The 26706-nt window shown below is 48.6% G+C and overlaps 7 protein-coding genes across 7 annotated transcripts; 4 read left to right on the top strand and 3 right to left on the bottom strand.

Annotated features, from left to right (window-relative positions):
- Window positions 1-784: 784 nt before the first annotated feature.
- Window positions 785-2565, top strand: FTJAE_7700 (RGT2-Sensor of high external glucose concentration; the record flags this gene model as incomplete). The annotated part of the gene is made up of 6 exons (XM_037354444.1): window positions 785-1282; window positions 1339-1473; window positions 1518-1689; window positions 1745-1946; window positions 2002-2504; window positions 2543-2565. The coding sequence occupies 6 exons, from the start codon at window positions 785-787 to the stop codon at window positions 2563-2565; spliced, it is 1533 nt and encodes a 510-aa protein (XP_037205199.1).
- Window positions 2566-5104: 2539 nt separating this feature from the next.
- Window positions 5105-7408, top strand: FTJAE_7699 (chromatin assembly factor 1 subunit B; the record flags this gene model as incomplete). Its single annotated transcript, XM_037354441.1, has 4 exons — window positions 5105-5327; window positions 5371-5616; window positions 5673-6762; window positions 6820-7408. The coding sequence occupies 4 exons, from the start codon at window positions 5105-5107 to the stop codon at window positions 7406-7408; spliced, it is 2148 nt and encodes a 715-aa protein (XP_037205198.1).
- A 373-nt stretch (window positions 7409-7781) lies between these two features.
- FTJAE_7698 (abc1 containing protein) lies at window positions 7782-9054 on the bottom strand (the record flags this gene model as incomplete). Its single annotated transcript, XM_037354440.1, has 2 exons — window positions 7782-8570; window positions 8620-9054. 2 exons carry the CDS (start codon window positions 9052-9054, stop codon window positions 7782-7784), a joined length of 1224 nt encoding a protein of 407 aa, XP_037205197.1.
- A 1494-nt stretch (window positions 9055-10548) lies between these two features.
- On the top strand, window positions 10549-11961 carry FTJAE_7697 (peroxisomal membrane pex13; the record flags this gene model as incomplete). Its single annotated transcript, XM_037354439.1, has 3 exons — window positions 10549-10600; window positions 10714-11190; window positions 11246-11961. 3 exons carry the CDS (start codon window positions 10549-10551, stop codon window positions 11959-11961), a joined length of 1245 nt encoding a protein of 414 aa, XP_037205196.1.
- An 812-nt stretch (window positions 11962-12773) lies between these two features.
- Window positions 12774-15200, bottom strand: FTJAE_7696 (tRNA-dihydrouridine synthase 3; the record flags this gene model as incomplete). The annotated part of the gene is made up of 3 exons (XM_037354438.1): window positions 12774-12855; window positions 12938-14839; window positions 14890-15200. The coding sequence occupies 3 exons, from the start codon at window positions 15198-15200 to the stop codon at window positions 12774-12776; spliced, it is 2295 nt and encodes a 764-aa protein (XP_037205195.1).
- A 1043-nt stretch (window positions 15201-16243) lies between these two features.
- Window positions 16244-17761, top strand: FTJAE_7695 (KEL2-involved in cell fusion and morphogenesis; the record flags this gene model as incomplete). Its single annotated transcript, XM_037354437.1, has 1 exon — window positions 16244-17761. One exon carries the CDS (start codon window positions 16244-16246, stop codon window positions 17759-17761), a length of 1518 nt encoding a protein of 505 aa, XP_037205194.1.
- Window positions 17762-18343: 582 nt separating this feature from the next.
- On the bottom strand, window positions 18344-19094 carry FTJAE_7694 (mitochondrial hypoxia responsive domain protein; the record flags this gene model as incomplete). The annotated part of the gene is made up of 2 exons (XM_037354436.1): window positions 18344-18405; window positions 18461-19094. 2 exons carry the CDS (start codon window positions 19092-19094, stop codon window positions 18344-18346), a joined length of 696 nt encoding a protein of 231 aa, XP_037205193.1.
- Window positions 19095-26706: the final 7612 nt, after the last annotated feature.

Here is a 26706-nt window from a genome sequence, read left to right as displayed (position 1 = left end):
ACAGCCGCGGTAGGGCAACAGAGAGGGTTTTTGGGTAATTATCTACATTTGGTTCCTCAATCCGGGGTTATCTACTTTATTACCTGTTTATGGAGAGTTCATCGGAGTGTGGAGTTGACAGGATTAGCTAGCTATACACACTTGATAATGGAGGGTGCTTGAGGTCCACTTAAGGCCGCCTATCCGCGTCTTCTCCGTCCATATATCCCAGTACGAGGAGGTATCCAGCAGCTTTATAAATACTTAAATAGGAATATGCCACAACTAGCATAGGCTGGACATACAGTATCAGCCACTGGCCCAAATGAGAGGAGTCCCAGAGGCCCTCAACACCGAGCGGCCCCACTCCGAACGTCTTCCGTCTCCGTCTTTACCCGCCATCTCCGTCCCGGCATAGACGGAACCGCCTCTCCGCGTCGCCAAAACAACTTATCGAACTCCCCGAAATGCGGGGAACCTCTAGCACGCCATTGACTTTACCAGAGATGGGCGACTATCGAGTTCCGGGTTCAGTTAACCGAAGCTGAGACCACAGCCATGCCTCCGTAAAACACTTACACTCGTCAATGATGCCCGTCCAACATCAAGGATACTGTACAAAGCCATGTTCCATCGCGTCCTAGATCATCTCGCGTGATCGAAACCAGTTCTGACGACAAGAAGCTTCAGTCTATGGCCACAATCGGCCGTCATGTATAAATAAGAGCATGTATAGTCTTTGGAAACCAAGAGTTGCATCGAGGCCAACAACTTGATGATCCGAGACTCTGAGCAACAAGCAAACATGGCCCCTCCTAAACGCACTCGCGGGCTCCTTGCCTGCTTCAATGGCCGCCTCATCTATGCTTGTGGTATAATTGCCTTGTCGCAACTCAACTTCGGCATGGACCAGGCTGCCTTCAGCAACACTCAGGCAATGCCTTTCTTCAAGAGACAGTTCGGAACCTTTGATCAAGCCACTGGTACATACGTTCTCGAGACGGTCTTCCTCTCCCTCTTGAATAGCATCCAATTTATTGGCTTTGTGTTTGGTCTCGTTCTTGGTAACCTCTTCAGCCGTCGCTTTGGCCGCCGTCTGGCAATGTTTCTCATGTGTTTCTGGGCTTTGATATCCGGAGTCATCTTGATTACGTCCAAGACCCCAACTCAGGCAATCACTGGTCGTACTATCACATATGTTTACATCGGAATAGAGCTCGCCTTAGTCCCTGTTTTACAGTCAGAGCTTGTTCCCGCAGAGGCTCGTGGCTTTGTCGTTGGTACTTATCAGTCTGGTCTTTTGGTTCGTCTAAGACCCTTTTCCTTCCTGGTGTTCCATTTCTCTAATGCCTCAACTAGTTTGGTAGCCTTGTCATGTCTATTATCTGCCGAGGTACCAGCGACATCAAGGGACATGCTTCCTGGAGGATTCCCTATGGCCTTTTCTTCGTGATTCCTTCTATCCTCGCAGTGGCTGTGTGGTGGATCCCCGAGGTATGAGAACTCTGATGGCTACCGGATTTCTCTAATTCTTCCAGTCTCCCCGTTGGCTATTGACCCGAGATCGCCAGGAGGATGCTCTCAAGTCCCTCCGACTGCTTCGACAAGGGGCATATACCGACGACGAGATCGAGCATGAATTTCGAGAGATGCAGAATGCTCTCAATAACACTGTTAAAAAGGGTAGATTTATAGATATGTGGCGAGGGAGTAAGCTAACTCCAACTACCAATTTCAGGGATATGACATTTACTGACGACCTCAGCGAATCTCAAGCGAACTTTGATCACAATCGGCGTCAACATTTTTCTTCAACTCACGGGTCAGAACTTTGCTTCCAAATATGGCACAATATTTATCCAAAGTTTGAATTCGGTGAACCCTTTTGTTATGTCATGCATCAACTCTGCGCTTAATATTGTTGCCGTCTTCTTGACACAGTTCTTGTCTGATAAGACAGGACGAGTGTTAGTATTGCCCGAGTATTCACATGTAACAACACCAGCTGACGTGATTCGACAGTCCCTTGATGATAGCCGGAGCAGTCCTTCAGACAGCCAGTCTTATGACCATGGGTGGGCTCGGAACTGTGAAGAATCCCTCGCAGAGCATTCGGTCTGCTATCGTTGCGACCGTCACCCTCTTCGGCATCGGATTTTCCCTAGGATGGGCACCTCTCTCACACGTTGTAGCAGCAGAGATCCCCACGACCGGTCTACGCGATCTCACATATGCTGTGGGAGCGGTCTTCAACATTGTCATTCAATGGGCTGTTGCTTTTAGTATTCCCTACCTCATTGACCAATCGCATGCTGGCCTTGGGTCTAAAGTCGGCTTCATATTCGGAGTGACTTCGTTCATGGCGACATTATTCTCGTGGTTCTGTATTCCTGAATGTGGAGGTAAGACTTTGGAAGAAATCGATGAGCTGTTCACTCGAGGAGTTCCTATTCGCAAGTTTCGCACATTCAAAGTTTCACTGGATGCAGAAGCCTCGGATGGTGGTGATGACCTCGCGAAACCCGGTAAGGGCAATGTGTCACAGACAACACATACTCTCTAGGCTTCAGCGTCGATGAAGGCTAGATAAAGTCACAGATATTCTTAACAATGGGCAAAGTCAGGAGGGGTATGGCGGGTGGATGCACCCCGGGCAACTTTCTATGAGAGCCAAATTCACAAGTCAACTCAAATCAATAATTTTATTTTTCTTGACTATAAGCAGCACAAGGGGGAAATCATTACCTCCATAACATGAAGCAGTCATCCTCGTTTTTGGCCAATCTCATGCGCTGTGAAAAGGCTAACTACCTTGCCTGTCTTAGTGAATATAGGATGGAATACTGCTGGTGACTCCATCTGGCTACTAAGGTGGCTGGTTGGCTTAGGCAGATGCCGATATTACACTCATCAAGCAGGCCGCTGATGTGTTTCTAGATACCGCCACGCTGCATACCTATTCAGGGAGGTGATGGTGAGCTTGTTGACCAATGTTTCATGTCTTGAACTTAATCCTGAAGACAAAGATAACATTAACGGCACAGACGGGTAGCGAAATTATAGGTCCATTCCCTGACCGTATTGGCGATAGCTACCATGAATGCAGCCCAGTCAGATCGTATAACAATAATCTGGAACACAAGAAACCTAGTATATCTACTCCATATCGATGGCTGTCATGGATATCCATGCCACCCTTCTGTAGCCGGAATCCTGAGAGCTGAAAAGAGCCCATCTGGTCTCCATAGTGATTGAGATCAGGCCACTGGTAGCCATGCAGATGATCAAAACGAGCAATGTGATTGGCTAGTTGAGCCTGAAAGTCTTGTTCGCCGTGAGGCATTCCCCCACTTGCTAAGGTTAGGCTCATTGTGATAACTCACTACATACCACTGGTAGTCAACTCGTAACAAGTCGTTTGTTTACATGGGTACATAGTTGAGGATATGTATGCCTTTCGAAGAGGGGCAGCAGCTTAAAGCCATACTACCTAGGTATGTATATCAATTTCACGAGTACTGAGGTACAAGGAAAAGGAACTGTGATTGAGCCTTTGTTTCACATGAGTCACTAACATTGGCGGCTGGTTTCCGGATGTTTCCACATGCATTGCTATGCAGTGTAGTATATCCATCTAATGCCAACGTGAACTTTAATACATTTTTTTTTTAAAGTTTACATATCAGCCTTAAAAGGTATCCAAGCATCTCTAAAGTCTAGCATAATTTAAATATTACTTACCTCCCAGGTGGCAAAGCTTTATTAAGTCAATATCGTGAACTTTGATACATGCCCAGTAACAGACCCAAGGGGGCATTTGGTTTTTCCTTCTGATCCTTTTGACGACCGTTCGTTTTGGGTACCTATTCTGAACTCATCCCCTTTCTTCTTCAGGGCTGATGAGCTTTGGCCCCCATTTCGTTTGGTGCTACTTGGCCCGTCTCAGTTGTCATCAACACCTGATAGACCGTCCATAGAACCCCAGTAGAGCCCCTAGTACACGATGCAGCCGCTCTGACAACCACTTCAACTACGCTGGCGACAGGCCTGAAGAATACTCGGTAATAGGCACCCTATTACTCGGCAGAGTCGACTAATTCCTTCCATTGGTTTATTAGCGCTTGGCTTCGGCGCAACTGTCTTGGACCACCACTGATAATCCACTGCTACAGCACAGCTTAGAACAAGATCTTGCCCTGACAGAGAGGTGCGTTGTCCCCTCTTGACATGCATCAATCCATGAATTGGATGCTGTTCCTCATTGGATCCTGATGATCCATTTGATCCATTTGATCCATTCCCCATGTGTGCGATCGCCCGCGCGTCCGCCGCAACTCATTAACCTGTACTAGGTAGGTAAAACTATCCAATGCGTCAAGCTACAGTACAGCGCCTTGCATATTTTAGTTAGTCGGCTGAGTTTGGTGACACGCCTGAAGGTGCGCCAAAACGCCCTGTGCCTCGTGCCTTGTTCCTCGTGGTCGTGAGTGTCAGAAAGTCACAGTCGCGGTGACATTGGCAGTGACAGTAACAGCAAAGTGATGCGAGCCCTGTTTCTGTTTCTTGGAGGTATCGCCGGAATAAACCTCGATCGTGCACACCGTTTGGCTCCTCTTTTCCAACCATTCACTTCTCCTTCGTTTCCTTTTTCTCTTTTTCCTGTTTCCCCCTTCTTCCAGTCCCTTTTTATTTCTTAGATCCAATCAATCAGCAACGCTAAACTTCGACCCCCGATCTCTGTTGTTCTCTCTAGCTCCTACTTATCTCTATCTTACTGTGCAACTTGCCTTGGCGTCTAGGTAATCAGAGGCTTTCAGAGGTCCACACCAGCTTCAGCCTGGAGCTCTAGACTACTCTCCACCATCAAACTCACCCGTTGTTACTCTGCTTTTGGCACTACCGTGCCAATTCCATCACTGCCGACAACCTCGAACAATTATCCGGAGTCCACCTTCGCCTTATTTTCTTCTTCTCACACCCACTCTAGGTTCGCGCCATCTCATCGTCTTCGACCGTTGATCTCGTTCGTATTCGAGCGTGGGAGCCACAGAGCTCTTCAGTCTCTTCTCCCTACCTCACCTATGCAGCTTCTACCCCCGTTTGATCACCCAAACATATCAACACGATGAAAGCTGCTCCTCTAATCATCAATTGGCATGACCAGAATGCCCCCGTTTACTCCGCCCACTTCGAGCCGTCTGGAAAGGGGCGTTTAGCAACGGCTGGTGGTGATAATCATATTAGAATATGGAGGGTTCTGGTTGATGGGGAAGACCGTAAGGTCGAGTACCTTTCAACCCTTTCAAAGCACAACCAAGCTGTTAATGTTGTTCGTTGGGCGCCCAAGGGTAAGGCTCTCCTATCCTCATTCACAATTTACTCTGCTCACAGCTTCATTTTCAGGCGAAATTCTAGCCTCTGCAGGCGATGATGGCAACGTGATCCTCTGGGTACCAAGCGAAACACCCCAAACAGCCTTCGGATCCGATGCCCCGGAAGACAAAGAGTCTTGGAGGGCAAAGCATATGTGTCGTTCTAGTGGCGCGGAGATCTATGACTTAGCCTGGTCTCCAGACGGAGTGTACTTCATCATCGGCAGTATGGATAACATAGCACGAATCTACAACGCCCAGACAGGTCAGCAGACGACTCTAAACGACCCGATCACCGTCAGATTCTAACACAGCAAACAGGAACACTCGTGCGCCAGATCGCCGAGCACAGTCATTATGTGCAGGGCGTCACATGGGATCCCCTCAACGAGTACATCGCGACGCAGTCCTCCGATCGATCAGTTCATATTTACTCCCTAAAAACCAAGGATGGGCAATACACCCTTAGCGTAGACGACAAGACTCCTCGACTTGCCAGCCATATCAAGGCCGATCTTCCTCCTCGACGAATTTCTTCGAGCAGTCCTGCTCCTCCCGACTTTGGCCATCGCTCTTCGCTTGCTGTCCTTGATTCTGCGCCTTCTATCGGATCACCTGTGCCTTCTGCACCCGGCACGCCTACTTCTTTCGCGCTTCCCATGAACCCGCCCAGCGTCGTTAGCCATAGCCGTCGATCTTCGTTCTCTTCTCGTCGATCTGTATCGCCAGCGCCGTCTATGCCTTTGCCGGCCGTCATGCCTATGGACCCCTCTCCGAAACCATCGTCAACGTTGAGCAGCGGGTTGGGAATGAAGAATGCGAACCTCTATGCCAATGAGACGCTCACTTCCTTTTTTCGACGACTCACATTTACACCAGATGGCAGCTTGCTATTAACCCCATCGGGACAGTACCAAAACCAACACCAAGCTGAAAGAGACGCGAAACCTATTTATGAAGTGATTAACACAGTCTACATATACACGCGTGGTGGTATCAACAAGCCCCCGATCGCCCATTTGCCGGGTCACAAGAAGCCCTCGGTCGTGGTAAAATGTTCTCCGATATTCTACACACTGCGGCAGTCTCCTCCTGTCACACGCAATATCACCATTGACACATCATCTTCAGAGGAGCCTATTCCAGCCCTTCCAGAACCTCTGTCGAAACCATCCCCAGCTCCTTCTGTCATGGATCCACCTCCTCCACCCTCTACCGCATCAGACACAAAGGCATCAAGCTCAGATACGGCTTTAGCTGCATCAGGCCCAAAGCCTGCCTTTTCCCTGCCTTACCGCATGGTCTACGCAGTGGCTACACAAGACTCGGTCCTACTTTACGATACTCAGCAAAAGACCCCTATCTGTGTTGTCAGCAATCTTCATTGCGCTACCTTCACTGACCTTGCATGGTATGCTGGAGTTTCTATCGCCCGTCAACTGTGTAGATTGACTAACAAAACTACTAGGTCAAGCGATGGTCTGACTTTAATGATCTCGTCTTCTGATGGTTTCTGCTCAACACTATCCTTTACAGCTGGAGAACTGGGTGAAGTCTATAAGGGTGAGGTCGGTCCGCCCAAGTCCCAAACAGGGACATCGTCTAATCAAAGCACTCCCATGCCTACCCCAACGACCGCGTTTGCTCCACCTTCACCCTTTCCTAACGGCTCGCATCACCACCATCGCAACTCCGCGAGCTCTTTTACTGCCCCTTCACCTCCGCAGTCAGCTTCAATTCTTTCTCAACGTCCATCTTCTCCTGCGAGATCGAATTCGACGTCTTCAATTGCGACTATCACTACACAGGCCAGCACTGTGCCTGCAGCCGGTGTTGTCACCAATCCACCTCTGATTTCTGGCAATGTTCCAGGCATTTCAGCAGCAAATTCTGGCAAAGTGACTGGTGTTCCGCTCACAACACCTCCCGAGACTCCTCGAAGTACTACAGGCAGTGTTGCGGGCACTAAGCGCGACGCCAGTGAAGGCGAAAAAGAAGACAGTAAGGAGCCAAAGAAGAGGCGAATTGCTCCCACTCTTGTGGAGCCCAAAATTTAGGCTCCAAGACGTGCTGGGAAGGGGTATAGTACTACTATTTCAAAAGTATGGTTTGTCTTTGTTTCTGCAGTGATAGTGTTGGGTGTGATTCGGTCTTCACAGATATGTGGATCCGCGATTTAGCAAGCATGGGATGGCGTTTGATGAGTCTGGTTGAGACGGATTGATTTACATGGGATTATGGCGAGGTAGTCGGCCTGGCCAGTCTACGGTATATAATATCCGCCAGGTATCAAGGTAGACGAGCTATACAACCATGCACTGGGATGGGAAAATGGGAATGTGGCACAAGCCTAGGTATTATGTAGTCTACACAATAAATTTTGATAGTCGATTCAGACACTGCGCGTGTCTTGTCTTCCCTGGGGGGCTGTCATTTCAGCACTGGCTTCCAGCCTTTACGCTGAATAAATTTATCCACGCCCTCGTCTTGGAGAATATCAGCTCCTAGCCGTCCTGTTAATACACTACGCTCATGATCTGGCCCCCGGACGTAGAATGGGTATGACAAGCGTCCGTTGTCGTTCTGTTTGCTCTTAGTCTCCGTACCGTCTCCGAGTTTCCAGACTGAACGGTTCTTGATTCTTTTTTCCACAAACCCACAAGCCGGGCGGTCAAGTGAAAGATACCATCGTCGTTGGTGTACACTACCGATGGTATTGGAAGCCCCCGTATACGCATTTGTTCTGCGGACCTCTTCGTCTTCAAGCTCACGTAGCTCACGCTCCATGGCGGAAAGGTCGTCTGCATTGGTTCCCGCATCAGTGTTTGTAGGGACATCCTCACTCGCATCACCCTCACAGTCCTCATCACTCGTCTCAGGTTGCGTCTCTGCCTGGGCATGAAGACGTCGTCGTTTCCGATTTGTTTTTTCTCTCCTTACTTTACCGGCAACATCTTCTGACCTGGTTAAACGAAGGTTTAGAACATATGGATCTGGTAAGCGCGATCCATGCAGTCGAATACGGATTTTACGATTCCGAAAAGCGGCGTGCAGAAGAGCTTGCTGTGTTGGCGCGGGCGATGGACCTGGTGAGGACGCTGGAGAGGTCGGATCAGTCGTTGGGGCATGCTTGCTTTGACGTGGGAGGATGCTATATGTTCCCGAGTCCCAAATAAGAAGTGATCCGGTTGAGGCTGAGGCAGTCTCAATGAGATGATTCTATGACAATATTAACTCCTTTGCTTCTGTAAAGAGAAAGACCTCGTACCCATAGGCAGTGAATTCGCGTCTCTGTCGCGTTGCGATTCAACCGTATACTCTGAGGGTCGCCCGGGAGTCCATACATGATCGCCCAGCTAACGCTACTGGTCTCATTGATCTGAAGACGGAGGTCATAGTGCGTGCCAGCAATTGGGTGGTCATGTTGATGAATGACGAAATGAGCGCCTGCAGAGCTTCCAAAGTTTTCGGTATAAAGTGAGCTATATGATGATGTGGATAGCGGCGATGGGCTTGATATATGTCTAGAGAGATGCGCTTTGAAATGCGAAAGATGGTCCTCTACAGTGGCTGATCCCGATTCTATGTCAGCAGTTGTTGGTAGCTGTGAAGGCGATGGTGTGTCGAGTGTCCATTCGAGATTTCTTCTTTTGATAAATGGATTAGAAATGAAGCCAGGGCTTGGTTGTCGCTTTTCAACCATGGTGTATGTTGTGTTGTTTGTTGTTGTACTCCGTGGTTGAGTTTCTTACAGTAAATCATGATTGGCTCTCGATAGCTCTTCTTCAGGTACCTAAGGTGGGTAGGTAGTTCAACAAGCTGGCTTGGGTAATTGCTTTCATTATTTTTCAGACTTTGGTGAAAAACCTAGGACAAGCTTCCTGTCTTCTCTGTTTATTTTTCGTAAACGTACATAATACGTTATAATCGTCTTGTCATACCATTAATGGTCCATGAGGAAGCCCAAATATGACGAGATACACTGTACCTGTGGTAGGATCAAAGTATTCGCACACAATAAGAGCAACTCGGTCTTCGAGGCCAGAAGCACTAGAACACCGAAAGGTACTACAAGCAAGCAAGCAAGACAGACAGTCACTTAATGTGAGTACTGTGTGTATATCTGTTCGCTCATCAGGGTTTGATTTGGTAGTTTTCATTCTGTCCGTATCATATGCCATAGGGTAGGCTGGCAGGGTGGCGGCTGAGATTGACGTAAGTTTAGGTAAATCACTACCTAAGGTAGCCCTTGGAAGCAAGTCGCCTACTCCGTATACCGTAGTCGATTGGTGTGGCGAAACCGGAAAGCATCAGCGTCACATGGAAACTTACCTTTTACCGGCAACAACGGCCAACGGAAAACGGTTTGATTATAGTGACATAGGCGATTAAAGGAACATTAATTAATGACTCGACTAGACTTCGCGAGCTGTTGCATCAGAAGGGACGCAAGTACTCGCAAACTCATCAATGAAATGCCCAAGTATGTATTAGTATCAGATCATCAAACATCATCAAAATCTCAAAAGTCAAAGGCCATCTTCACGAGTCGTATTGCCTTAAAAAGGTAAGAATGATGAGAGTCGGGCGGGGCCTAGTCTGCCGAGGTCTGGCTTCTGGTTCGGTCCCATTCGCCCCCGGATTTTTCTTCCCTTTTAAACTTGAATGCGCCTGCTCCCAAGTCTACGGCCGGTAGGTAGCCTAGGTTAAGTTGGGCCCCACTGATTTTTTATCTCTAATCAACTCCATCTTTCTCGGCTTTTCCTCTGCGACAATCTCGTCTCCCTCCTCCTTCTCATCACCTCCACGTCCACGCCCACGCCCATCACCATCGCAATTCTTGCGCGTCTCTAATTCTCGAGAGATAGCGACCCTCTCAGTCTTATCAGATCTCGGTCTCGGCGGCTCTTTTCCCCGTATCCCGAGGCAACTCCGTTGTCCCCGCGCGCCGCGGTTACGCTAACTGGGGCTGCTGCATATGATCACGGAGTCAGTCTCCGATTTTGCGTCCGGTACACTTTCCGAGGTCCACCACCAAACGTCACGAGGAGTGGCCAACGTCCAAGACCAGTCTGCTTAACTAGGAGGCTCAACAATTAGACTACTCAAATTCTGACACTGTGATACCGTTTGCCGGTACTCCATTGTCCGAACCCGGCTTGTGAACTGTTCCTCCTTGCGATAACAAGACAATATCATGGCCTCTCCACCCAAGCCCTGGGAGCAACCTGGCGCAGCTGCGACTGCTGGTAAGTCGCATCCATCAATTCTTCTCTCTTACCATTTCCCTTTCCATGTCTTTTGCCAGTCACCTTCTCCTGACTCCCCGCATCAAAGAGCCTTCCTACTCACTATACACTAGCAGCCTCACCTATCTCATCGTCAGTTGCGTCAGGAACTACAACATCGATCACCGATTCGTCTTCTGCCCCTCCGCTTCCTAGTCGACCTTCTTCTCTCACATCAACGGTCAATCAGAACGCTGCCAATTACAGCAGGATGAATTCCTCGCCGTATAGCTCAATGGGTGGCGCGTACTCGTCACCATATTCCAGCCCATACTCGCGATTTGGCATGGGTGGTATGGGCGGCATGAGTGGCTACGGTAGCATGTACGGTGGAGGGTACGGTGGCTATGGAGGAGGCATGTATGGTGGTATGGGCGGCGGTATGTACGGTGGTGGCATGGGAATGCCAGGCGACCAAAACAGCTTGACCAACACCTTCAACAACAGCACTCAGGCTACCTTCCAAATGCTCGAGGGTATTGTCACGGCTTTTGGAGGCTTCGCCCAGATGCTTGAGAGCACATACATGGCTACTCACTCCAGCTTCTTTGGTAAGTTCTTTGGTCTGTGATGGGTCAACCAGAGAGTCAACTAAACAGTTCTTAGCCATGGTCTCTGTCGCTGAACAATTTGGTAACCTGAGGGATACTCTGGGCTCCGTGCTGGGTATCTTCACATTGATGCGCTGGATTCGCACATTGATTGCTAAGCTTACTGGTCGACCGCCGCCCGCCGATGCGACTGCCCTCACACCAGCTGCATTTGCACGGTTCGAAGGTCGTAGCGTTGGACCAGATGGTAATCCACTTCCTGCGAAGGCTAGCAAGAAGCCTTTGCTCTTCTTTGTTCTGGCTGCCTTTGGCATTCCTTATCTGATGTCAAAGATGATAAGGACGCTTGCTGCCTCACAAGAGCAGGAGCAGAAGCGTCTTCAGGCCCAGGCCATGGAATCACAGCAGCCGGTCGACCCTGCTAAACTTGAGTTTTGCCGACTCACCTTCGATTTCCTCCCTCAGCCTAACACAGGCATGGAGCTCGAGGCGAGAAAGGGTGATCTTGTTGCCGTCCTAAGTAAAAACGATCCCTCTGGTAATCCCAGTGAGTGGTGGCAGTGCCGATCCCGCGACGGCCGCCAAGGCTATCTTCCATCTACCTACCTCGAAGTCATCAAGCGCCCGACACAGGAGCCCAAGAAGATCAAGGCCGCGCCTAGCGAGAGTAGCCGTACAAACTCCCTAACTAGCTCGATTGTCCGCCCCGAGGATGGGAAGAGCGAGTATGCTTCTGCTGATGGCATGCAGAGGAGCCACTTCTACTCATAGAATGCTATCAGCCACATTGAAAGCGTTCATAATCACATATAAAGACGACAGCTGTACGATTCTGTCTTGGATATTGCAAGGGTGCATTGATGATTGGATTACAAAAGTCATCACGGAGTTGTTGGATGGGTTTCACACACATATTGTATTAGTTCCTAGCGTTCGAATGGTTTCGTCATGTCTAGCGATACCTGGGGAAGCATAACTCCCATAAAGATACATCTATATATTTTCACTTGTTAAGTAGGTAATTACCCCACCGGCGTTCCCTGGGTATGAGATTGTTCGGGGTCAATGCTCATGCGTCGATTTCGGTCAAGCATACCTATGCAAATCCCAGAGCACTCAGCATAAATTCATGACCCGCGCAGGTAGACCTTCGAAATAATCGTGGCAGCAAGCTTGAAGACAAGCCAGGGTTAAACCCCGGAAGTTAAATATCTGGACGACTGGGAGACCATTGTTTGATTTCAACATAGTACTGTTCAATAACATCGTTATCTCGTAACAGCTTGCGCCGAGTCGAAATACATTCGCAATGGTTCTCTGTATATTTATCTGATCGATGCCAGATCAGACTTTTCGTTATGGCACAAGTTTCGGGTTCACATCCCCGTCCCCCCCCCCGTAAACAGGACCTCCTTGAACTCGTCATAAAGACATCAGTCATCCATGCTTTGTGGCTATCTTTGCCCAGATTCCTAGATAGCAAATATGCGCCCGAAAAATCGACCCTTTTCGCCTCAAAAAATTCTTCACAAGTCCCCTTCTGCGCCGCCCGCCTGTTTGATGCCTTGCTGTTGAATCATTGTTCAACCCTCGGCCTCGTACGCGTTGGACTTGTGCTTGGGCTGGAACTTAAACGTTGGGTGGACGGGACCAAGGAACATCTCGCTGTGAATAGCTGGTTAGCATACCGACCTAAGAAAGCAAACCCATTGTGTATTGTAACAGCGCCACAAAAGGATTAACATACCTGATTTTGATCCAGTCCCTGAAGTTGTTAGACGCCATAAGCGTTTCCATCTCATCTCTCCCCTCGTACTTGGGAGGTCGGTCATTAAGGCACGGTGGGAGATACTCTAACAAACCAATAGGGACATATCGGTGCGTAAAACTGAGCCACTCGAGAAGGAAACGGCGAGTGAATCCAATGCCGAGTTCATCGGAACCCCAGGCATCAAGGCCATAGCGCACAAACTTCTCGATGTAGCGGAGACGCTCGCTAGATGACTTGTCGAGGTATTGGCCCTTCTCAATCTCCTCAAAGAGCCAAGGCTTGATGAGAGCCCCACGGCCAATCATGACGGTATCGACACGAGCCTTCTCAATGTGCTCGTAGTACTCGATGTGCGAATAGCAGTCGCCGTTACCGAGGAAGTACATGCGGCCATCCTTGGCATTAGGGAGGCTGCTGGCATCGGGCTCAGCGATGGTGTCACTCAGGTTGTCCTTCTGCTTATTGTAAGTCTTGATGAGCGCGGCGCACTCGCTGATGTAGCCCCAGTCGGCCTTCTTAGTGTATCGCTGCTCACGGCTGCGTCCATGAAGAGTCAGGGCCGCACATCCAGGAGCCCCAAGTCGTTCTCGGTGCTCTCGTGCACCAAAAGCCAGTTTTCCAATAAGCTGAGTGGCTGTAGGACGGGAGTTTCGGATACCAGTGCGGATCTTGGCTGTGATAGGGACCTCCCCTGACACAGCGTTCATCCCCCGAATCATACGTTCCAATTTGCCTGAGTTTTCGAGAAGCGCCGATCCACCGCCAGACTTGAAGACCATATCAATCGGACACCCGCAGTTCAAATCGATGAGGCGAAGGTGAGGGCAATAACGATTCAGTACGTCAGCAGCCTTGGTAACAACCCAGTGGTTGTTTCCGGAGATCTGGGCACCGAACTTGATATCTTTAGAGCGGTCGTAGTCATCAAAGATGGGGACAGAGCCTGGGTTAAACTTGGGAGGTGAGAGCTCTGACTCATGAACCTTTAGAAGTGTCCAGTCAGCCTTCGTTCCCTGTATGAGGGGCATACTCAATGCCATCTCCGAGTATGTGAGCTGGGCTCCAAGCTCGACGCAGAGTCGACGGAAGGGCAAGTTCCCTTGGGTGGTGAGAGGTGCCAGGGTTGGGGTCTCTTGACCGAAATAGAGACGGCGCTTCTCAGAAGGCTTAAAGGGGGGGTCGACGAAGCGGGCACGTAGATCGTCGATGCCCTCGGTAGACTGATTCTTGCGACGATTCATAAACTCTTCGCTCAGCTTGGCTTCCTTACTAAGCCAAGTGATGTACTGGTCAGATCGTGTAAAGTCGGTCCGCTTGCGGTTGAGGTCAATCTTTTTATCCATACTGACGACGTTGAAAATAGAAGGTCGCTGCTCCTCGGATCCTTCATCTTTAGGCTCATCGTTCTCGCCGCCTTTTGCTGAAGTGCTCATGAGCACCAGCTCTTTTCGGCCGTCCTCGTGCTCGATTTCCTTCATGTGGCTCTTAACAAAACGGCACTTCCAGCCCGAAGGGCAGTGGCCATGAGCCTCGAACACGGGGCATTTGCCTTCGAAAGTCTCAACATCACCTCGGCGGCCTTCCTCAAGATACTTTCGAATATCATGGCAGAGTCTGCATCGGTCACCAAACTTGCATTCTCTGGGAGAAAACTCGGGATAGAAGGCTCGACTGTTGCAAAGACGAAAGGCATCGTCAAATTTGCCAAAATCGCGCTCTGTGTTCTGTCCCTTCTTCTTCTTCTCTTTCTTTCCCTTGCCTGGCTTTCGATCGCCATTCTCAGCATTTCCTTCGGTAGTGCCACGTGCCTCAGCATCGTCATCGTCGTTCACAGCATCGTCAGACGCATCTTTCTGAGTTGACATGTCTACAAGATACCTTTGATTTGTCAGTGTGTCTCTAGAACAGTTCTACTGTGGGCTTCTCACTCTTTCTTGATAGGGGCAACTCCCTTGTTGCGCCCATCAACGTACTCGATCTTGGGGTCCGGCTGTGGTCTCGAGACCTCATTCTCCTTGTCGCCATTTGTGGATTGCTCATTCTCCTTAGGAGCGGGTGCATCATGCAAATCCTCTCCTGGGACAGATTGAGACGGGTCCAAATCGTTAACCTTAAGTCTCTTCGAAGCCCGCTCTTCATCCTTTGTCGAGGTTATAGTATTGCTGGCATCAACTGCAAGTTCTGCATGCGCATTGCCTGGGGAAACGCCTTCCATATGAGCGTCGTGTTGCTCACTCATGGTCAAAGCGGCTGAGAATGGTCAGCCTCTGGGACAATGCATGTGCTGAAAGAAAATTATAAGCTCATAAATTCGTCATGAAGAATAAGTAAAGGAATTATGAGCGAAGTGAGTCTGTGTAAGAGAGAGGAAACGAGAGAAAGGTTGAAATGGAAGGTGAGAAAGAAGTGCAAATGTTCTTCTCGCTGCTACAGTGCGTGAGCAAAAAATGGCTTACCTCTTACACTGCTATACACAAATTAATGAGTGATTGTTTCTGACAGTGCTCGTTCAGTGCCAGCTGATGAAAATATCAGTCGTATCAAGATCTACTCTCAAGTGCATACGTCCCTAGGTAAAAAAAACCTCGATTGTTGGTGTAACTAAAAATGCACTAAATTCCCCTAGACCTACTCCGTATTTCTAGGTCTTATGTGCTATGAGGTCAGTGAGAAGCCGAATGTATCAGGTACGTTAGACGCCTGAGAGCCTCATCTCCGCACTTGGTGACATGGGCTAGGCCTCGCTAAAAGTGACCTCGGGGAGCAAGAAAACACCAGACCTTAATAGAGGGTGTCAAAATAAACTCAGCTAAGGATATCCTAAACTTATAATAAGTTACCTAAATATTTCTATCACTTAGAATCAAGATCCTGAGTTTTCTTTCCTCCCCTAGAAGTGCTACAGAATCAACGGCGACAAAGCTACTGTATCCACCTAAGGGGGGTACTCTTTCGACTCAAGACGGCAGGACCTAAGGTACCTAAGGTAGCTGGAGGTATGCTCAACTCAACCCCAGCTCCAACGTTGCACGATCCCTACCCTTCGACATCATTTACATACTATCACCATCACCGGCTCGCCTGCCCCTCCCTTCACTTTGCGCCCTTGGCAAATCGCCAATTGGCTTTGGCTTCAGCTGCCTGCTTTTAATTGCATATTGTTCGTTCCTTTTTGCCCGCTTCACTGCTCTCAGTCATTCCACCTTTTTCCCACCTCGACCGATTCAAGTCACAAGCTCAACGCCTTGTCTAGGAAGGCAATGAAGAAGAACCTACGCAGTCATGGCGGATACGAGGAGATCCCCCGATAAGTCGCACCTTAAGGCGAAGAGCGTTCAACAACAGCAACAACGATCACCTGCTCCGGCTCCCGCAGCCACACGGCCGACCTTTGTCGACGACGATTCCGACGATGATGACGAGTCTAGCGATCAAATGCCCCTACCCAGAAGCCATACACCAGGTCATCTTGCCAGCAAAAGCATACAAGCAAATCGTCGAAAGCCTTCCGATCTTTCTATCCGGCAGCGCTCTCAATCCGCATCACAGACCGCCCCGCAAGGAGCTACTACCTCGAGAGCAGTCCATAAACCGCCGCATTCGATCTCAACCAGCGCTGGCGATGCCTCAAGTGAGGGAGATCGACATAATCGGCGACCAACCGCTTCACGGTCGACATCCGCCATAACGAGCCGAACGACTGCACAAGCGACAGCCCGGTATGCATCGCATAGATCTCGGATATCACAAGACGAGTACACTGCGTTTCCGTCGCTTCCAGACCCCCGGACGGCTCCAAAGGTCGACGTGGCTCCAGCATCTGGCATGTACTGGTCCAAGGCACCTGTGTCGGGCGCTCCTCACACCTCGTTACGAGCACACACAACGACAATCATTGGCTCGAACGTTTATGTATTCGGCGGCTGTGACTCGAGGACATGCTTCAACGATCTCTACGTGCTCGATGCCGACTCTTTCCATTGGTCTATACCTTATGTCGTTGGTGATATACCTGTTCCTCTGAGAGCCATGACATGCACTGCCGTGGGCAAGAAACTCATCGTGTTTGGCGGAGGTGACGGTCCGGAGTATTATAACGATGTCTATGTCCTGGATACAACAAACTTCCGGTGGACAAAGCCCCGTATTATAGGAGATAAGATGCCATCGAAGCGGAGAGCGCATACTGCTTGTCTATACAAGAACGGTATATACGTATTCGGCGGCGGCGATGGGGTCCGAGCTCTGAACGATATCTGGCGGTTAGATGTTGCTGATGTCAACAAAATGTCATGGCGATTAGTGTCAAGTTCAGATAAGTCAAGTCCTGGGTCAAAAGACTATCGTCCCAAGGCAAGGGGCTACCACACTGCCAACATGGTGGGCAGCAAACTCATCATTTTTGGAGGCTCTGATGGCGGCGAATGTTTCGACGATGTATGGGTTTACGACGTTGACGCCCAGTTATGGAGAGCAGTCCCTATCCCCGTTGCTTTCCGTCGTTTATCACATACGGCCACAATAGTCGGCTCGTATTTATTTGTCATTGGAGGCCACGACGGAAGCGAATACTCGAATGATGTCCTGCTTTTGAACCTGGTTACAATGACATGGGATAGACGCCGGGTTTACGGCAAAGCACCTTCAGGTCGTGGCTATCACGGGACAGTGCTGTATGATAGTCGCCTTATTGTCATTGGAGGTTTCGATGGAAGCGAGGTGTATGGCGATGTTATGCTGTTAGAGCTAGCTGTGCATGCATATTATTCGCAAATCAGCCATTTTACCATCGAGGTTTAGACATATGAGCTAATGCAGCTCTTTTTTTTGGATATATTAGTGTGTTTGATCATCAATTTGTTGTTCTGGGATGGTAAATGAACCCTTCAACAGAGGGCTAGCAGGGAGTCGGTGGTGCAGATCTTTGTTAACTTATTAGTCTAGAAAAATGAGATGCTGGGTCATCTTAATATGTCCTCTGTATATACTCGAGATGATGATGCTTGCTTGATTCTTGCTGTCATGGCTACATATGATACATTGGATGCAATTCAAACCCCGACCAAACATGTTCCAGACCAATTTTAAGAGGTTGTAACTCCAAGGAACCATCCCACCCACTCTATGCGCATAGAAAAGACAAACCACAAGATAGCTTTGTCCAAATGACTGTCCCAGTTGATAATAGCCACTTCCTTTCCATCTCGACATCATTGGCTCATGAAACATCGGTTTGTTGGTGACAGATATACAATTTCTTTCCTCCAGCGTTTGGCGACTTGAGCTCGGCGTAGTATTAATGATGAATTTGAAGGTTATTTTGTATCGAGTAATCGTCTGTATGAGATCTTTTTGTCGTCATAAAAAGATAACATGGTGATTTTAAGCCTTGCTCTCAGCTTGCTTCTTGGCGGCCAATCGGCGCTCCTCAGCAGCGACCATATCTATTAACACTGTTAGTCACATAATGTTTCCTGCGCGATCTCAAATGCGACTTACCCTTCCAGAGGTCTTGGCCCTCATACTCCTCCTTATGAATCTTCTTCTCAATAAGTCGCTTGTGCTCGGGGTCCTCGGGATCGACGACCATGACGGTCTGCCAGCGACCCTCACCCTTCTTGGCATCGTTCATCTCAAAGACAGCTGAGATGATGAGAACCGCGAGGGTCAGGCCCTGAGCATACACACGGGCCTGTACGACCTTGTTGGCTGTGTTCATGGGTGAACGGCTCACAAGCGCGAAAGCGACACCCATGGATGCGAGCCATGAGACAAACACGATAGAGTAACGGTTCTCCTTACCGTACTCCATGAAGCGCTCCCAGGTCGTCTGGTTCTCGCGAACGATTTGCTGGGCGCGCTGGGTCTGGTCTTCGTAAAAGTTCATGGGATTCTGCTTCTTCTGGAAATCCATGGACCAGCGATCGGCGTTGATAATGGCGCCAAATGTGCCCGCGGATGTGACTAGGAACGTTCTGAAAGGGATTGTGAGGCCGCGGAAAGCAGGGTATCGCCTTGAAGCAAACATGACACCTCCAACACCAACAGCAAGACCAAGACCACCTCCAATGAGACCGCCCTTGACGACAGCTGAGTAGTGCGCCTCCTCCTCTTCCTTTGTAAGAATCTTCATGATTGCGATTTAGGGATGGACGGGGATTGAGAGGACAGACGATCGTGGGAGAAGCGGCAAATTTGTAGTAGGGACGGGATTTCTCTCTCAGGGCGCGATAGTTTACGGTGTTTTGTTTTCAGGGCGAAGGTGGTGGGTATGATAAGAAACCGAACGAGGTGGATTGCAGCGTGGTTTAAGCCCAGGGTGGGTCAACTGAGAGGTTGCTGAGTTTCAGTACTAAGTTAGGTACCTGAAAGATGTCGTAAACGTGAGGTGAGGTTGATGTACTAGTGTCGTGATAAAGTCGTGAGGTTTGCGATTTTGGGGCAATGGTGCTTTCTGTAATTGATGAGCATCCCAGATCCCCTCTTACTTATCCTCATGTATATAAATGGCAGACAAATTTTCATGGCCGAGTGTACCGTTTTTCTTGCATGACGGTAGATGATGTCAGTTTCTTCCGAACTCGTCCGGCGCAAACAGTCACCGAACTATGCCCGAGTCGCCGAATGGGCTTCAATTCAAATGAAACTGCCTGTAAGTAGAGAACTCCGAGGATATGCTACAATGAGAGGTGATTGTGGGACAATCTTTTTCAATGTTCGAGCGAACTGCGCATCTGATTGCTAATGTTACAGAGCTGAGTATCGGCTGCCCCGGAAGCAAACCCCCAATCTCTTGTTGTAATGCAAAACATGCCGTCATCGAAGTGTCTTTCCAACAGAGCCATGACAGATGGTAAACCGGACGGACGGCCGACCACTCGCTCTCCAGCTTCAGCGGTTTATGTCCCTATATCGCCCGCGAGAATTCTAGAATGGGCGTGGCAGCACATAGTATCTTAAATATAAAGTAAGGCTTGATTATGCCGCAGAACGCCGTAACAAGATTCGAGAGCAGCGGCAGTGATGGCGGCGTTCTGCGGTGAAAGCGGCATGGTATGTTCAACTGGGTAAACGTGATGCCGCACTCACTGACAATCCGATCTCATGGCGCTAAAGTTCCACCTGCACGTAGGTACCCGCCGCAGTTGGCATCTCGGCATCACCGTTGGAGTCCCTCTACCGGTAAGCAACGACTTTGGTTTTCGCTAACTCTCGGGTCGTCGGGCTATGCCAGGCTCTATGGGCCACCGGCGTTCATAATTCGGAATGTTTATGTGAGGTCGCCGTCTAGATCCTCATCTGGATTTATCTCGCCTCATGTATCGCTTCATGGCAGGGGTCAGGTCGGAGCGCCCCGAGAAACGAAACGCCTCATGGCCTGACATGGGGAATGTTCCGGGAATGATGCACCCTTGGTCAGGTATGATTATTGGCTGGTAACGGCTAACTTATGCTGCTTCGACTTGCCTACCCGGGACCAGTTTGTGATTCCACAGTCTCGAGGTAGAGTGCAAAGCTGATCTGTCGACTCTCGAACGATAGTCAGTCGAGCAAACGAGGTTATCTCGGTGAATACAGTGCACCCCATCTGGTTTATCCAAAACACCCAAGCATCTGTCGACTTTTTCGAATGAGGTGGTCTTTACATGCAGCATACTCGAACCTCTCAATATCATATAAGTCAAGAATGGGACTATTCACATGTTGCCCGCATCAATTGTCTCATTTCTAGTATATACACCTCGATAATCTGATTCATTTTTCTTGAATACATGATAAATATGTGGACCAGAAGTTCCGAGAACCAGCCATAGTCGAGCTTACTATCTTGTGCCTACGCAATGCTCTACACGTTTATCGACAAATTCTCAACAATCAACCATCATCGGATAGCATTGAAACACTCATAATAGCTCCATAATCTTATACAAGTGAGTAAACTTTGGTAGTATATTTATGGAAAGAGACAGAAGAAAAGGACAAATCTGGCCTTACTATGAACATGATGGCAACTCAAGCGGCTTAGGACTAACACATACTCGCACACTCAACACAATAAGTGCTTACCACCCACATTTGCACATCTGTCATAGGTAGACCGGACTCCATGTCACTCTCGTGTATTGTTGAATCATATCGGTTCAACATAGAATAGGCCTCGTGATCGGACCCGAACAAGAGGATTATACTTTATACTATTGCGTCAAGACCAGACTAGGTGTAACTCGACCACTACATAGTGAGTTCAATAAGGGCTATGCACCTGTTCAGCGCTAACGTGGCTAGAGATAAATACTTTCTGCAACCAGTGTATCCATGATGGCTTCGAATTTGATGATGACTTTGCTCAAACCCAAGACCTCTGGGGCTGAAGAGAGAGACCAGAACGATCCTCATACCCTTCAAAAGAGGCCAATATCACATTGTGCCTTCCATATGATGAGATGATACTCCAGAATCTTTGATCAATGTACCAAAGAAGGATATGACTGTAGCTTCAGACTAGGCTCCTTCGGCATACACCCTCTCTTGACCTCGGCAGCCTTTCTTCGGGTAAGATCTACGATGCTGGAGTTTGTGATCCGATCTTATCTGAAAGACTGAAGGAACACTAACACCTCCATCCAAAGACTCCCGCCTACTACCTCACCTCGCTTGGATGCATGGCATCACAACTAGCCGCCCCCAGTAGATCACACCAAGCCACGCTACTCGAGCTGACCAGGATGGACAGTTGCATTCTGCAGCAATAATGGCAATTCGACATATTGACTCGTGCGATTAATATGATCCCTCGTTAGTCAGGCCTGGGACCGACATATCCTGATGCACATGATCGCCTGCCGGTATCGTATCGACTTGCTTGAAAAGCTCATAGGTATGTTGATCTACGAATCTCCTTAGCTTGTAGATTCCCTTTGGGCACTATAATGACATCACAGTTCATGGTGCAATTTCAGGAGCCCGATTATTTCGGGAGGCTGTCATTACGATGTCAAGCTGTTATCGACTTGCACCCAGATAATCATATACGGAGCAGTAACCGGCGATGACGTCGGTTATACCTGGAAGTATTCACTCGCTCTCTGGTCAGCTAAGTATCTTTGCTATCTGCAATGGGTACGAAGTTGTAGAAAACCTCGTCACCTGCATCAACACTATTTATGAATACAACATTGCAGAATAAATAATTGCAAGATAGGGAATGCCGTATTCCGAACGACGAAGAAACAGTATATGCAAAACATAAGATGCCAAACAGCTCAATTGAGTCGTTGCTGTCCAATCCTGATTTTCTGCGGCATCTAGAAGTGAACTGGAGCTCGAATGCTGATCTGTGGAGATTGACTTCCATCGCTCAACTGCAAGAACGAACGCCTTAGCCGAAAGCCAAGTCTGCGGGTCGATGCTCAACAAGGAATCCCTTCCTCCATGACACTTGGTACCATCGAACCGCATTGCTCTTTCGCTGCATCCATGGGTTCCATCCGCAAGCGGTAGTAGTATTTGGACCACATGGTCAGTGTTTTCAATGTATTTTGCTAAAGTGCAACAGAAGAGTAGACATATTAAAGCTAAACCTTTCTAGTCAGCTAAAGCATTTAGGCATTTTTGCATGGAAGCCAAGTCCAAGACCTTTTTAGTCAGGACCCATTAGCCATATTTTATTAGCTCAATCCACATCAAAGGCAACGGCGCTGTGGTACCTCACATGTCGATGAATCAGAACGAAGATGATTACGATGCCACTGACAATTGAGACATCTGTGTGGAATGGAATTTAGGCGATTGACCCAATGGCAGTTCGAAAAGAGCTAGCCCCCTTCAACCTTCGGCTGGACGGGTCACTGGTCTCGGCGGAAGAGATGATAGATCGGTGTTGCGGGAGGGCTCACAGTTTCATTAACTTGTGAAATAAGTCGCGGCTGAAATCCCACGACGAGATCTCGGGGATATTCACAAGTGAACCTAATAGTCGCTTAGACATCCCGTTCTGCGCCTATGTGGGCTTGGGTTAAGCGGCTCTGCGAATGAATTGTCGTCCCTTTGGCGGTCGTAGGACGGAGTATTGATTGTATGTAGAGGAGCTGAGGAGCCGAAGATACCCTTTTTTAGTTCGTTAGAAAGAAAGCTAAGTATGGCGGTCTTGTAATTGTCTGACTCGAAGCTCGGTATACGCCGCTGATCTAGAACAAGTGAATCCGCTCAGGGTCGATTTCAGCAGTGATTGAATCAAGGTTGAGGCCTCTCAGACGTCGCTCCTTGAAAAGTGATTAAGATACAATATCTCTCGAACAACTGTGGAATCGGCGTCGTCAAAATACATCTTTGTGCCATTGTAAGACGGGCAAGAACCACCAGCCACCTACTTGGAAAGGCCCTGATTGTCTTTTGTTGTGCAGAATGCCAACTTGAGGGCGATCGGCCGGGACTAGGTTGACAGCATTGAAGGTTGACAGCGGCACCAGTTTCCCAGACCAGGCCATTGCTGGATTGATACCCGACACCACTTGGATTCTCACTGGATTAGATCAAGTGCGCATATAAGTCCTAACGTACTTCGTGTTATACTCCGTAAATGTTGTCTAAGTAATTCGTATGTAGAAATGGAGCAAGGCTGGAGCTCACAGATGAACGGAAAGACCCATGTTGAAGGTAACTTCTGTAAAGCGTCTAGAGCGTTAAGATGGAAATGGGTCGTCTGCATGTGATGATGGTCTTCCTGGGTTTATTCCTGAAATTGAGACAGGCAGCAGTGATGCCCGTGATTCGAATGTTCCATGAGGAAAGGCGCAACCGTCGTCGCCTCTATCTGCCGACCCTGGATCCTAGTTGTGAATACCGTTGTCACATTCGCATTGGAGCAGTTTAGGATCTATCACATCCCCACGTCAAGCCATTGCCGAGACGCAGATTCATGACAATGTAACGAGATCTCGTTTTCGACTCGCGCTTACCATCCAATTGGGACTACCTGGCATCGGGTCTGTTTGTCCCTGAAAGCATTGACATTGGCATTGGCATTGACCTGTCAGAAGTCACCTAGCACCACAGCGCATTGATGCCACGTTGTTGGCGTTTTGGTCCAAGCTTAGACAAGAGTCATAAGCTTTGACAGGACGCATAAAGACGTGCAGTGATTACTTGCGTAAACGGAAATTAGATCGTTGACGTTGCATCAGAGCGTTGCGCTACATCTACTACGTACATATAATTACATCGACATCTCGGCCGGGATATCAGAGTTTGGCCTAATGCACCCCTAGAGGAACAAGAAAACTTCTAATGCTGAACCGGGTGTCAAAATACATTGGTCTAAAGTCCTGGTATCATATACTAAGCTTGCCAGAGTCTTTTCATCACCTATCAAGGGTTCCAAATCTTCCTGGCCTCCCCCTGGCACCTCTCGCAGAACCCATGAATGCTCTGACGTAAAGACTCTGCACGGTCCAGGTCGACCCGAGTCGTGAAACCACGACCCAAAGCAGGAATGATATTCCCCTCCAAAAGCCAATTGCACCTATTGATCAGGTAAATACTTTACACTAGTCGAAAGGTGGTGATTTTTGGAGTTGTTAAATGGCCCAAGGGAAGCCATCAGATTATCAGCCAACAAGCGACTACCCAGATGTCATTAATGACTATCTCACTGCCTTGATCGAATAGTTCACCTCGGGGGCGGTTCCGCCGGCGGCATCTAGGCATAGATTGCAACCACCTTCCCAAGTACTCTAGCACGGCACCTTTATCTCGAGGAGGCTTACATCGTGCGTTTAGCGGCCGACTCTTTCAAGGCTGATCATCCGTGGATATACAACTCGATATTCAATGAGAGGGTTTCTCAATTATGGATACGCGAGTTGAATCCACCGACGCGATTTGTTTATGAGGTCCCGTTTCTATCCCTGACAGCAGTTCTTCTCCATTATCTTCTGATCACGATCTTCTTACCTGACTCAAGACAACAGTCCGTTAACCTAGGGCAATGCGACCTAGGAGCACAGGCAGGGAACTTTGCAATCACTTCTCAGCCAACGAAAAGGGAATGTTCGTATGTCGATATCGTTTTCCCTGTTAGCTTTGCAGCACTTGATGTAATGTACAAGCTATTTTGTTGGTCCTTGAGTTGTTAAGTTGACGGTTGATAGCTATGGTAACCTGTCACACCAAAAGTCTTAGATCCTAACTCTCAGACAAGATCAGGATCGTTTGTGGTCTCAATGCCCGTTTGCCATTGCTTCACAGACACGAAACCCTTCTTCTGGTAGACTTCTATCGCTCTCTGAGATTTCCTGTGAGAAAGACTGGGGGTTCGATATGGCTCAAACTAGGAGATGTTGGTCCGCTATTAATTCCATATCTGCATGTCTTACAGTTCAGCCTTGCAGTCTTAGAAGGGTGACACTAAAACGAGTCTAGACTAGATGTCACTAGCTATACGTTTGAAGACGCTAATCATTGAGCATGGAAATCGTTTTCCTGATGGCCCACGATGCGATCGGGTATCTTGCTTCCCAGCGCGACCTAGCAATCTCTCGACCTAGTAGAATAGCTAGCACGATATTCCGTAGTTTTGCTAGAGTTTGATACGACGCTGAAACTGCCTTATTCGCAAATGCGTACCGTAGTTTACTCTGTCTTGGCAAAATACGAGTGGATCCAACCAACTTAGTAGGCATCTCCACCAGGAAAGTCTGGCATTGATTGAGTGTCTAACTAATAAATGTAATGAACTTAACAGACCGAGGTCTTGGTCGGCATTTGAGACCAGTGATAATCCATGGAAGGGCACTAATGTGCCACGTTTTGTGGCTGGATGAGTGGAAACCGTTTCCCTCTTGTCTTCTGCATCTTTAATTAACGCCAGAATTGACTTGATCAGCCATATTCACCTCTCTGTGAGATATTGACACCAGAATGCACTTGGCATTGGGACTGGATTCTTGCTATTCTGGGCTAGGACATGCTTTTCTTGGAGATCTGAAGGAAGGCCTGCGGTGTATCGACACGGTTACCGCAGCTTCCACATGAATCTCATACGACTCGTAAGCTGGGATCTAGTCCTCGAACAGGTTCATACACATTAGCGCCTTGAGGCCCGAATATGTAGTGTTGAGCAGCGTTGCAACGGTAGGACCAGGTATAGCTGGGACTCGTGGGTCAAGGGACTAGTGGCCCATATGTACTGTACCATTTGTTGAGCCTCGGCTTGGCACCCAGAGTCTCCATAGCTTTATGGTATGTAGGCAGCATCCATGTATAACAAGACGTTGTCGTGTAACTCGGCCTCTTTGGGGTTGTGAAAGACGGCATAGATTATGCTTCTCAAGTGTCAAGCAATTCCGTAAATGATTCAAAACCAATACAGTAATATACAGAGAATTTCCATACTATCCATACATGTTGCCATTTTCGTTTGCAGGGCAGCTTTGATCCAGTAGATGCGCTCGCTACTCGCCTACTGTGCCGCACCTTTCCATCCCGGATAGACTCTTCCGGTGTAAGAGAAACACTACAAATATCATTCTATTCAGGTCGAGGTGAATTAGGTAATCATATTACTGGATAAGGGGTTGAGCAGACACCGCATTGAATATAGTGTTTGTCGTGTGCGTTGGCCTCAACTAACTGCCTACGTTGGAGCCCCCACACCAGCTGATGCTTTTTTGTTCATTCTCGGTAATTCCCCCTCGCCCTTTGTGAACCCCTGATCCTTGATTCTACTGATTGGCTGTCATGTTTCG

Source organism: Fusarium tjaetaba, assembly GCF_013396195.1.
Source record: "Fusarium tjaetaba strain NRRL 66243 chromosome Unknown NRRL66243_c0000156, whole genome shotgun sequence".
Classification (NCBI taxonomy): domain Eukaryota; kingdom Fungi; phylum Ascomycota; class Sordariomycetes; order Hypocreales; family Nectriaceae; genus Fusarium; species Fusarium tjaetaba.
Note: the sequence above shows the minus strand (reverse complement) of the source record. Positions and strands in the feature narration are given on the sequence as shown.